The sequence below is a fragment of the Lemur catta genome, chromosome 5 (assembly GCF_020740605.2).
Source record: "Lemur catta isolate mLemCat1 chromosome 5, mLemCat1.pri, whole genome shotgun sequence".
Lineage (NCBI taxonomy): Eukaryota > Metazoa > Chordata > Mammalia > Primates > Lemuridae > Lemur > Lemur catta.
The window spans coordinates 34558050-34570705 of record NC_059132.1 but is presented as its reverse complement, the minus strand read 5'-3'; the positions used below and the strand labels follow the sequence as shown (position 1 = coordinate 34570705).

At 61.8% G+C, this 12656-nt stretch overlaps 1 protein-coding gene across 2 annotated transcripts in view; it reads right to left on the bottom strand.

Annotated features, from left to right (window-relative positions):
• Positions 1-12656, bottom strand: part of PLXND1 (plexin D1) — a 51063-nt gene that overhangs the window by 20570 nt on the left and 17837 nt on the right. For both annotated transcript variants that reach the window (XM_045551488.1, XM_045551489.1), the window contains exons 3-9: positions 10114-10245; positions 9715-9815; positions 9496-9625; positions 7738-7915; positions 7476-7584; positions 6928-7030; positions 1626-1730 (exon numbers count right to left, since the gene is read on the bottom strand). In XM_045551488.1, coding sequence (XP_045407444.1) covers positions 1626-1730; positions 6928-7030; positions 7476-7584; positions 7738-7915; positions 9496-9625; positions 9715-9815; positions 10114-10245 — 858 coding nt within the window. The remainder of the gene's footprint in view (positions 1-1625; positions 1731-6927; positions 7031-7475; positions 7585-7737; positions 7916-9495; positions 9626-9714; positions 9816-10113; positions 10246-12656) is intronic.

Sequence of the window (12656 nt, the reverse complement as noted above, 5' to 3'; positions counted from 1 at the left end):
TGGGTTCAAATCCCACCTCTGCTACTTCCTAGCTGTGTGACCTTATGCAAGTCACTCTACCGCTCTGAGCTTTGGTTTTCTTAAATGTACAACAGGAATAGGCTTCCCTACCTGCAGGGTGGCTGAGGAAACTGGAGATCGTGTATCTTAGTGGGCTGCACACTGTAGGTGCCTAATATGTGCTTGCTATTATTAGTATGCAGGAGGTGTTCAAGGAATATTTGTCTAATGAATGAACAGGGCTCGATTCCCCAGTCTCATCTTGCCCTCTCGGGAGCAGCATCAGTGTTTGCTCAGTGAACCAACTCAGGTTTCAGGGATTAAGCCACGCCCCCAGCCAGCTGCGTGGCAGGGCTCCCTGTTTCTGTGCCTGTTGTTGGGAGATGTGACCCCCTAGGGAGAAAGCAAGTCAACCTTCCCCTTTCTGGGACCCACGCTGGAAGCCAATACAGGCAAGTGGCTGTTGCCAGGACCAAAACCTGTTCATGCCTTGCTGCGCTGAGCTGGAAGTGGGTCTGTCTTCGGGGCCCTTAGATATCTTGGGGCAGCAGATCCAGCCTCTCCTGGGGCTCCCAGGGTGTAGGGTCAGCAAACAGGGCTGCAGCGGAGCCCGGGCCCCACCCCGAGCCTGCCTTCAGTGTCCAGAGCACCCCAGGGGGCAGGAGGGGAGGGATCCCTGCGGCTCAGTGAGAGCAGACTGGCCCATTACACAGCTGGGAAGACTCAGCCAGGACTCAAATCAGGGCTTGGGCCTCCCTGTCGCAGGCTCCTGTAGCCCAGCCCAGGGGGCAGAACTGCCCTTCCCACCCACCCAGGCCCCTTGCTGTGCCTAGAGGCTCTTGCCCCAAGCCTTGCAGGGTGGGGCTTGAGGGCTGAGGGCAGGCTCTTCCCCGGCCCTCCCAGGGCTCCAGCCCCTGCCACAAGGCTCCACGACACTTCCCAGATGCCTGGCACGTGGCCCCCACGTGTGACAGCCCCCCACGGGCCTCAGCGCCTCCGTAGGAGCGACAGATGGCGAGTCCCAGGGAGCTGGGGAGGGGGTGGCTGGCACGCTTCCAGAACTTGTCAACACTTCCTGCCCAGGACGCTCCTCCAGGAGCGGCCCAGAAAGGGGCTGTGTACCCTCCCCCACCAAGACAGGGGTGGGGCTGGTGCAGGGCTGAGCAGAGCACTGGATGGAGAGTCCAGGGTAAGGGCAGTCCAGCCCTACGCCGCGTGACCCGGTGTCATCTACTCCCCATCCTGGGCCTCGCTGGACACCGGGGAATGGTGTGGATAAGGGGCTCTCTGGTCACTCTCCAGCGAAGACACAGAAGCCACCAACTGAGCAGGCAGGCTCAGCCTAGGGGCAGGGCAGGGTGGGGCCCAACGTCCAGGCCTGGGGGCGCTGGCGGAGCAGCAGCGTGGGCGTGGGCCTGGCCCTCGCCACCGCTTCCCTTTCCCCGGCCGTGCATCCGCGCGGGGCTTTCTCCTAGGCAACTCGGGCACTAAGAGGAAGAAAAGCAAAGCCCAGGCAGGCGCCAGAGCGGGTCACCATCCCGGGCACGGGCCAGGCTGGGTGGTCTGTGCGCTCCGGGCCCCTCCCGCCCCCGCCCCTGGCCAGGTCTGGCCCGGCCTCTACTTACTCGGAAATAGGCGGCGTTGGCCAGAGGCACCAGGATGTCCTGGGAGCCGCCGGTGGGCACGGGTGCCAGGGGCGAGGGCAGGGTCCGGGGGCAGTCTTGGGCGCTCTGCAGGGAAACACGAGGAGGGTCACACAGGGGCGAGGATTCACCGGAGGCTGCGAAAGCGCTAGTGATAAAGTCCCCACGCCTGGGGCCTTCCTGAGCTCTTTCCTCTTTATTCCAAAGCAGACAGGGAGCTCCTCGAGGGCAGGACAGGCCCGACTCCCCTCAGGGACCCCAGCACAAAGCCAGACCTGGAGGGGATGCCAGTGCCGGGAACGGTGCGTGGTGACCAAGATGAAACGGCGCCAGCAGCTCACACAGCCTTGCTCTGTGCCGGGGTGGCGCCCGCCCTCCGCACTGTGTCACACACCAAGCCCTCCTCCCAGCACCCCGCGAGGCCTACCCTGTCCCCACACCCACTGCCCAGACGGAGCCACTGAAGCGCAGGGAAGCACAGCGGTTTGCCCGAGGTGGAACGGGCAGCGCGGCAACGCTGTGGTCGTCCGGACAGTTCGCTGACCATGAGGACAGAGCGTGAGTTTCCCTGGGGACGGCACCTGGTGCAGGCCACAGGGGCCTCGGCTGGGCGGGGCCTCCCGAGCCGGCCACGAGGGTTGGCTGGTAGCAGCTGGTGTCCAGCTCCCTGTGTGAACACACCACGCCATCCCTCTCTGGGCCCGTGTGCTCACCTACGTCATGGGGCTTTTCAAGCCACAACCCCTGGACTGAGCCACCCCCAGGCTTCCTGGGGACCCCAGGCTGCCGTCGATGCTGTGTGTAAACCCCGTGGAATCCCCGGGAATGGAACCCACATGTCTCCAATGAGTTTCCCAGACGCTGCCAGGTGTGCTCTGCAGCTGGCTGGGCGCCCAGCGTCTCTGTCCTCCCAGCACCACCCCTGGGGGTAGGTGGCCGACTGGAGGGGCCAGGGCTGAGGGTCGGGGCAGGAGGAGTGAATGATAATGGGACCATCCCTGAGTGCCACCTCACTCCCTGTGACTGTTTGTAACCTGTGGCCACTTGGATGCTTGTGCCCATTCTACAGAGTGGAACCGAGGCTGATAATCCTGACACATCTTTGCCCTCCTATGGCGCCTGCCTCTCGCCTCACCCCCGGGGTCTGCTGTGCCTCCATGGGGCCAGCTGGTGCAGCCTCCAGCCCCCACCGTCTGCCCCCAAGTCTGTCTGCCTTGGACAGACCTCCCGGCCAGGCCTGTGGTTTGGGAATACTGACCTTACTCCCCAGCCCAGGGACAGGCATGTGCTCCTGGCCCACCCTGGCCTCAGCAAATGGCTCAGGAAGTGCATGTGACACGAGTTCAGCCACTGAGCCTCAACTACAGGACTTCTGCAGAACCGGGGAGAGAGAGAAGCTCTTCTGGTTTCCTGGGGCTGCAGGGCTGAGTGGTGTCAGGAGCTGGTCCTGAGCTACTGAGGCCTCCGTGCTGCCGAGAAGGGAGGGCCTGTCTGAGCACGGAGCCCACCCAGAGGGGCGGGAGGCCCTTGTCGGCATTGTTGGAACCCCTGGATCCAGCTGCGCCTGAAGCTGATGCCAACCCCAGACTTTTCACTGGTATAAGCCAATTAATTCTGTGGGACTGAAGCCACCCTGGGCTGGGCTTTTCCTGTTTTCAACCAAAGCATCTGGGCCCCCCTCTTCTACCCCAGCCCCGGCCATCAATGCCCCAGAATGGGACAGTGGCTGCTCCCCTTTGCTGGAGTGTGGGACAAGGCGTGCCTGCAGGCTCAGGAACCTGTGGCTGACGGGCTGTGCTCTGGGCAGGGCTGAGAAGGCAGGACAATGGGAGTGGGGAGGGGCCACGGTGAACCCTGATGTGGGCCAGCATGCATGCTTCACAGAGGACCTCGCCTGCCACTGGCTGGAGCTCACGGAAAGCAGAGTGGGGCGGGCATGGGTCCCTCATGGGCCAGTTGGGAAACCGAGGCTGCAGGAGTCCTCGAGACTCTCGCATGGTCCCTCCCAAGCTTGAGGGGTGAGAGCTGGCGTCCCAATCCCGCGGAGCACTGATTGACACAGGGACCCCGAATCCACCTGACCTGGCCCCTCCCTGCCTTTCTACACCCCACAGGCCCCTCCCGTGTTCCTACCGAGCCGGCCGTTCACCCCATGGTGTGGTCCACACAGGGTCCCCACCAGGGAGCCCATCCCCATCTGTCCAGACCTTCCTTGCTTCCAAGGCCTAATGTCACACCGCCTTGAGAAAGCCACCTCGGGGAGGTGACACCATCCCTCAGGCCCCCCAAAATGGAGCACATGTCCACCCCCTCTTTTGCCCCCCAAAGCCAGAGCCCTCCTCCCAGCTGCATCCCCACTTCCTTTACGTGGGGACCACGAGCGACAGTGGGAAAGTGACAGGAGACTCAGTTCTTAGCATCCCCCTTTGCAGGGACACTTCTGCTCTGAGCTCCCAGGTGGATGTGCAGACCCCACTGCCCGCCGGTCCAGAGGCACGGCGCCTCTGCGGCTAACTGGCACTTCATTAAATGCCAAATTAAGCATCGGTTCAGAGGCTCCTGCAGGCCCAGGCACGGCTGCCTCGTCTCCGGCCAGATTACGGTAATCCTCTAAGACAGGCGCCCGCCACGCCCCCACCCCAGCCCTGGCCTGAAGGACTGCAGGCCTGGGGACAGTGGTCTGATGGGGGCTGCCACGGAAACACCACCCAGCTGGTGCCCTCCTAGGCACCTCTCCAGACCAGACACCGAGGTCCCCTCTCAAGAGAAGTCCTCCCTGGCCCACCCACGCAGGATGGCCATCGGCTCCCAAGGTGCGTGGTGGCCCTTTAGTGAGCACCTACTATGTGCCAAGTACAGAGTTGGTACCTTACAGGTGTCATTCCAGATCCCCACCATAGCCCTTGAGGTAGTCCCCATTTCACAGATGGGGAAACAGAGGCACAGCGAGGTTCAGTGGGTCACCTAGGATGGCACAGCCACAACTCACTCTGCAGGCTCTTGGCTCCTGACGGGGAGGGCAGGGCTACGTCTAACTGGGTTCTTTCCCAGGGGCTAGTACAGGCTCAGGCATACAGAAGGCACTCAATGTATGCTGGATGGATGGTGATGAGGCTGGGTCCTCCTCGCCCTACCACCCCTCTGGGTTAGAGCACAAGGAGGCAGACTGCCAGCACAAATGCTCTGCAGTGACATCCCTGAGTCCCTACTGTGTCCTCAGCCCTGGGCTGGACGGAAGAGATGTGATTGAGACAGGGTTCCCAAGCAAGAGCAGGAGTCCTGGGTGGGCCCTGACTGTGGAATCCTGAGGTCCAGGGCTCACAGCTGCCTTCTGGTTCAGCCACACGCCCACCCGGGGCCGGGGCTCTCCCCCAGTACTGGAAGCCACAGTACTGTGCCCTCTTTTTTTTGACACATAGTTTCACTCTGTCACCCTGCACAGACTGCAGTGGCAATGTCATAGCTCACTGCAGCCTCAAACTCAAACAGGGCTCAAGTGATCCTCCTACCTCAGCCTCCCGGGTAGCTGGGGCTACAGGCGAACACCACAATGCCTGGCTAATTTTTTTCTATTTTTGATAGGGATGGGGTCTTGAACTCATGGCCTCAAGTGATCCTCCCCCCTCAGCCTCCCAGAGTGCTAGGATTACAGGCATGAGCCACTGTGCCCGGCTGTGCACCTCTTTGAGTGAAGCATTGCTCCTCCCAGACCCTCCTTCAAAGCAGTTATGCGGATCAGGCAGGAGGTGCCAGGAGCAGAGTCCTGGCTGAGGCCATGCAAACCCCTCCTTAGCACCCGCTGGGTGTGAATGGGCTTCGAGGATTCCCAATGAGATTCTCTGAGCCTGGGGCCAAGAGGCTGGGGCTTCAGATGCTCTGGGGCTGGGACTGTGGCTGTTTCCCCAGTAACATCTTTGCGGTGAGCCAGGGCCCCAGGCCTCACGTTGGGCACCTGAGTCGTGCCATAGGAAAATGGGTGGGAGCATCCCTTTCCTGGAGACATGAGCTGCAGGCAGGGCCCTGGGGCCTCACCCTAGCCCCTCGCAGCCCTGATAGGGAACGGGGCGGGGGGGCCTCGCAGCCCTGGTAGGGAATGGGGGGGCCCAGCTGACAGCTCTGAGAGGGCTGAGCTGTGATCTCAGGACCCTGGCACACTCCACCTGGCCAAAGTCCCAGGAATCCCGTTTGGTCATCCCTGGCACAGGCTGAAGGGGCCCTAGAGGCTCTTTGGGGAAAGGTGAGAGGCCACCTGGCAAGTGAACACATCCCAGAAACCAACCAGGGGCAGGTGTGTGGCATGTCCATTTGTGTATTTTGTCCTCCCCCACCCTGCTCCTGTTGAACTGATTAAATCCAGCCTTCCCCAGCGCCAGGGCAGGCCTGGCCCCGGCTAGCATGCAGCCAGCCTGCGGAACCCAGGGACTCGCACAGCAAGGGGAGCTGGGAGTGCTGCATCCTGCAGAGCCCGCCTCCCTGCCCAGGACGGCCACAGCGCCACTAACACCCGGGCCTCACCGCCCACGGGGAAGCCAAGGCCAAGGGCCTTGTCACCCAGTTCCTGATTTTCAGAATAGGAGAGAACAGGGGCTCCAGAGCCAAAGGGACTTGAGTTTAAGGCCCAAGTCTGATGCTTCCTGGCTGGTGGCCTTAAGCAAATCACATCCCTAGGCCTCAGGGACAACTGCCTGGGGTTGATGAATATATTGAAGGTAAAATTAAACACTACCCTGTATCGGCACAATGGGTGGCAGCAGGTGCTCGTATGTGGGTGGGAGCATGAATTGCTTAGGCTTTCTGGAGGCCAGTTGAGTTTAAGATGTAAAAATATGGCCACATTCTCACCCCAAAATGTCATTTCTAAGGTTTGGTCTTCAGGGAATAATGACGCATCTGCACAGTGTCCTGTCTGTGTTAAAATGCAAAAAAGAGGCCGAGCTCGGGGGCTCATGCCTAGCAGTTTGGGAGGCTGAGGCAGGAGGATAGCTTGAGCCCAGGAGTTCGAGGCTGCGGTGAGCTATGATCATGCCACTTCCCTCCAGCCTGGGCGACAGGGCAAGACCCTGCCTCCTGAAAGGAAATGTAAACAAGAGACACGAAGTGAGCGGTGTGTCCAGCAACAGGGGATCAGTGAAATGAGCTGTGGTGTGTAATGAGCCCCACAACAGCTGTTAAATCCCAAACCAGGGAGGAATACGCCAAGACGTGGAAATATTCTCAACACAGGAAATATTTTTAAAAAGGCAATCAAACAGTGGAGGTGGAGAGGGTCCCCCGCCTGGCTTACCGTGGGGTTTGGTGAGCCCTCACAGCGAGACCGGTTGGAGACACACGTGTGCTGCTGCGTGCACCAGAAGCAGGGCCACTGTGCGGACAGGCAGCTGGTGCAGCTGGAAGACAAGGGGCCTCTCAGACTCGGCTCCCCACCCTCCCCTTGTCCCTGTCCCCAGGAACTGGGACCCAGAAGGCAGATCCCAGCACAAGGAAAGGTCTTTCTCATCATCAGAGCCGCCTGGGACGGGGTGGGCACCATGTAAGGTCGTGAGCTCCCCGCTGCAAGAGGTATACAAAGAGGAGTTAGATTGGCAGAGCCTTTAGGAGACTCAATTAAGTGTAATTAAAGCACTTCTCTCTGCCCCTACCAGCCTGGGTGTCTGCAGAGGCCAGGCACGGGGCGGTAAGAGTTTGTTGCATGAGTAAATGAGCTGGTGAGTGAATGACCCAGAGTCCCGTCTCCCTGGAAGTCACCACCATCTCTCCTCCCCAGGAGCAAAGACCCTTCCCTGGGGATGCAGCCCTCCCTCCCACCACACGGAGATGAGCCCACACACTCACGCTGTGTGGGGGTACACTTGTCCCATGCGGCTGCAGTCGTAGATGGTGAAATTGGCCCTGACGATGTTCCGCCCGTTGACCCTCACAGACATCTCCACGGTCACGTGGTCTGGAATGGAGGGGGAGCCGGGGAGAGGGCAGGGGGGTGGGTGATCTCCACCAACATCAGAAGCTGTGGTGTCAGGAGCCCCTGCTGTCCCTGTGCCTGAGCTTCTGCCATCATGGCCCTCGGGGACTGTGCCCACAGCTCAAGGGTGCTTACCCTGGTGGGGCGGGAAGGGCGGGAACCGATCCCTGGGCAGGAGGTTGCAGTAGGCAATCTGGTGGCCGAAGGCAGGGCCGGGCACACGGGCCACAGTGCGGATGTTGTTCCCGTAGTCACAGGCCATCTCCATGCCACTGAGGCTGGGCAGGCTGCCCGAGATCTGCAGGATCATGCCCTGGGGGCGACGGGCACTCAGTTCCGGCCATGCACCCCTCACAGCCCTGCCCCTGTCCTAGGTCCGAGCACTGGCCCAGGGTCTGGCCCTGCCTGAGTATGCCCTGGGGGAAGGGGTGGGGATGGCCAGGACCTGAGGCCAGAGGGCTGTACCCCACGTGTGACCCTCTGAGCCCGTCTCCCCATCTGCAAGATGAGACTCGTCATCTTACAGTGGTCAAGAAGGCTCTGCATGATCTGGCCCCTGTGACCTCTCTGTCCCCATCCCCTGATGCTCTCCCAAACCCATGACCTTGTTCCCGCCTCAGGGCTTTGTGCTGGCAGTTCCCTCTGACTGGAACACTGCTCCCCAGACACTCACCTTGACTTGCCTCCGTTGCATCTTACTGCAGTGAGCACCACCCCCAAACTGCTCTAAACAGCACCCCACTCGCCTCCCAGCCCCTCTCTGTGCTGTTTCTCTTTCTGTTTTCTTTGAGATAGGGTCTTGCTCTGTTGCCAAGGCTGGAGTGCAGTGGTGTCATCATTGCTCGCTGCGGCCCCCGACTCCTGGCCTCAAGCCGTCTTCCCGCCTGGGCCCTCGGTGCTGGGACTACAGGCGGAGGCCCCGTGCCGGCCACGTTCTTTCTTTCTTTCTCTGCAGGGCACTTATCAGCACCTCGACACTGTGTCTTGCTATTCTCCCTGCCACACGAGCATGTCAGCTCCTCAAGGGCCAGGGGTTTATTGTGGTCACTGATGTGTCCCAGAATCTAGGACTGAGCCTGGCACACAGGTGTGCAACACTATCTGGCGAAAGGCTGGATGAATGCGCGGACCTGTGCCCAGGCTGCCCGAGGAGGCAGGGAAGGGAGGGCTCTGCGGTACGTGAGGGTGGGGACGGGGCACAGCAGCCCCGGATGTGGAGCAGACCCCGGCCAGCTGGGCCGTCAGAAGCCCCGGGTGACAGGTGAGGACTCCCATCCTCAGAGCAGTCCCCAGAGCAGGCTGGGTGGGGCCCAGGCCTGTCTGACCCTCAGCCCCACCCCCCGCCAGGGCCTGGAGCTCCCGCAGCCCCACTGCCAGGGCTCCCGGCCTCCGCGCTGGAGGTTTATCTGTTTCTGAGAACAACAAGTAGCACCGGGCCCCTCCACCCCTGCCCTGCGCTGGGGCCGGAGAAGGTGGGGGGGCAGGTGATGACTCCCTTTCCTCCCAACCCCAACTTGCCCCTCCCTCCCAGGACTCTGAAACCCACAGGTTTGAGTTCAAATTCCAACTCTGCCCCTCCCTGGCCCTGTGACCTCCAGCAAGTCATTTCACCTCTCTGTGCCTCAGCTTCCTCGTCTGCAAAATGGGGCTATTGAAAGCTTCTACTTCACAGGGCCGTGCGAGCCCTCACAGGTGGACATCACGCATGCAGCATGTGCCTGGCACTTCCTAGGTGCTCGGGGGAGCCCAGTCATCGTCACTGTTCTCACTGTTTGCCCGCAGATTGCTGGGGCACTGTGGGCAGGAGTCTCCATCTCCTGGGGTTTGGGTGCTGGGTGAAGGGAGGCCCCCACCCTGTGTCCCGAGGTGGGTCCTGCCTCCTGCGAGACTCACTGGGTACTCTTGGCGCACGTCGATCTCAGCAGGCAGGACAGTCATGGAGGGACAGTGGGCGGGACCCTCGCTGGCGCTGGTCCAGAAATGCTGCTGGCTGGAGTTGGCGCAGTCCTGCTGCAGGGTGCACCTGGAGCGCCACTGCGGGGTCAGGACCCAGGTCGGCTCCTCCCGCCCGCCGCTGCCCTCCCAGACCAGCCACAGCCGCTGTCCCCTCACCGCGTCTCCAGGGTGCACCAGCCGCAGTAGGCGTCCGCCGCGCCCACGCAGTCCCCGCAGGTGGAGTACACGCTGCAGGCGGCGACCTTCACCCTGGCCATCTGGGGGCAGAGGCGAGGGCGCAGCTCAGTGGGGAGGCAGCGTGGTCGGCACGGCAAGGCCATGAGAGGCTGGGGAAACTGAGGCTCCATGCTATAATGGGGACGCAGGAGACAAGGCTTCCCTGCAGAGGTGAAGTCTGTGCTGGGAGGCGGGGGGCAAGGCGGGCAGCAGCTGTGGGGGCGGGGGATGGGGAAGGAGGGTGCTCCCGGGGAGGAGCACAAAGAACGAGTGCAAGGGCCCGGCAAGCAGGGGGCTCCGCGTGGGAGGGACCTTGCCAGGCCGGGGCTCCGGCCTTACCTGGTGGGACGTCATCAGATAAAGGTAGCCGGGGTCTGCTGGGTCAAACTGCATGACGTGGTGCACAGGCTCGCCGTAGGCCACCGTCACCACCCGCCTGCTCACCACCTGCATGCTCTCGTCCAGGGTGATCTGTGGGGGTGGCAGAAGGCGGGTGATGGTGCCAGGAGGTGCCCAGCGTGGGGGGAGGCTGGACACAGGAGGACCTGGGGCCTCAGCCTCCCCAGCCCATGTGGGGCCTGTCTAGGACTGGCAGGAAATGGCAGGCCCGGAAGGGAGGGCAGCGGGTGCAGCGTCTAGGCTTCTGCCTCTGCTGTACCCCACCAGGAACGACTCCCAGCTCCTCTCCGGAACACCCCACCCTGGGAAAGTGCACAGGCGTCCTCTGGGAGACGTTTGGTGTCACGGCTAAGAGCAGGGACTCGGGTTTGAATTCTGGTTTTGATGTTTACAAGCTGTACAGATGTCCACGTTGTTCATGTCACTTCCCCTCTCTGAGCTTGTTTCCTGAGTCAACGGGGCTAACGAAGGCACCTGCCCTGCAGGACTGTGGGAGTGTGACATGAGAAGCTACAGGCAAAACCTGATGGGGCCAGGCCCAACGGAGCTGCTGGGCCACACTCCTCGTTCCTCTCCTCCCACACCCATTTCACAGATGAGAAAGCCGAGGCCCAGAGAGGCCAAGGGACTTGGCAAAGTCACAAAATGAGGAAGTCTCAGGGTTATGATGCAAACCCAGGCCTGTCGGACCCGAGTCCAAGGCTGAGGCAGAGGGGTGTGGGAGGCCGAGGTCCAAGGAGGAGGAAGACCAGGACTAGCTGGGGCCTGGAAACTTCTCTGGCTCTGAGGCCCCTCTGCATGTCCTCCCAAGGTCTGACAATGCCCACCAAACTCTGCTTCCTCTCACCTGGCCCCACTTGTTCCCAACCTTGTCATCCCCTGGGACCTCGTCCCTACCTCCACACCTGTTCCCGCTGCCTTGTCAAGGCCCTGCCAGGCCCTGAGCTGAGACTCCAAAGTGGGGCCAGTGGTCCCGACACCTCCCCGGGCAGCTCCCGGAGGCCTCCTGCCTCCAGCCTTCCTCTCTGGGCTCCAAAACCCTTCGTGGCTCCCTGTGCTTCTGGAGTAAACTTGTTCTGGCACCTGAGGCCCTGAAGGTCTGAGCCTGACTTACCCCCAGCCCCCCCCCACTCACGCATTCCAGCCTCCAGGCCTCGAGCTGTGCTCCCTTCCGGAACTCTCCTCCCCATGCACCTTCTACTAACGTGCAAATGCGGCCCAGAAGCTCTCTGCACACTGGCCCCAGGCTTTGTCCCAGCCTGAGACCCCTCCTCCCAGGTGGCCTCTTGGCCGGCCTGGCAGGGGTGAGGCCACTGCCCCCACCTCACCTCCCCCTCCAGGCATCCAGCAGACACTCAATTCATTTTCAGTCTTTCAGACATTTCTCAGGCACCCGCTGTGCTCCACGGCCTGGGCTGGGTGTTGCCATTTAGGCGCCAGGCAGGGAAGAGGTGGCGGGACAGACAGCGCGCTGAGCTGGGCAGCGCGCGAAGGGCTTCCAGGCTGAGGTGTAGGGTGGGCTCTGGGCCAGCCGGACCTCAGTTCAGCCCCGCCTCTGGCTGTGTGACTTTGGGGCAGTCATTTCCCCTCTCAGAGCCTCATGTCCCCATCGGTGACCTGGGAATCATGCCCTGCCTCCCTCGAGGGGGTATGAGAATTAAATGAGATGCTGCCTGTGATGTGCCCTTCGAGGCACCGGAGAGACACTGGGTACCTGCAGCTTCGTGGGTGGGGGCGGGGGAGACCCTGAAAAGTCCCAGAAGGCCCAGCTCATCTTCCCCAGGACAGACAGGGCTCAGAGGACAGAAGCAACTGCCGCTGGGTCACATGACTAGAGGCCTATTTAAGTATCTGGTCCCAAAACATGAGCCCCACTGACCACTGCCTCCTCCGTCTGGGGACCGTGAACCCTGAGCCCCACCTCCCTGCTCTGCCCACCGCTGCTGTGGGGTCCCAGGGCCGAGCCGGCCGGGACCCCGATCCCCACCCCTAGCCAGCCCGTGGTGTCTGGCCAGGCAGCCGAGGGGAACTGGATTATCAGACCCGAGTTGATGAGGCTGGCCTGGTGCACACAGCCGCAGCGGACTGCCCCAACAAGGAGGGTGTGAGAGGAGGTGAGGTTGGGGGCAGGTCCAGGGCTTCACTGGGGGCTCAGCCCAGGTCCCACCGTGTCCACCCTGCGCCAGTGTAGGGAACCCGGATTCTGTGCATCCCTTCCCAGCTTCGGGGATCGCAGGCCAACGGCATATTATGAACCCCAGAAACTAGTCACCTGGGGGAGGGGTGGCCGGCAGGGTGGGGAGGAGGTATGAGTGAGAGCCCCTGCTTGCCAGGCGGTGGCCCGTACTCCAACAAGCCGCACAACAGCTCACAGCCCTTAGCAGATGGGGAAACTGAGGCCCAGAGAGAGAATGTGCGTTGTCCAAGGTCAAAAAGCCAGCCAGTGGCAAAGCCCAGACACTCGAACTCAGATCCGTCTGGCT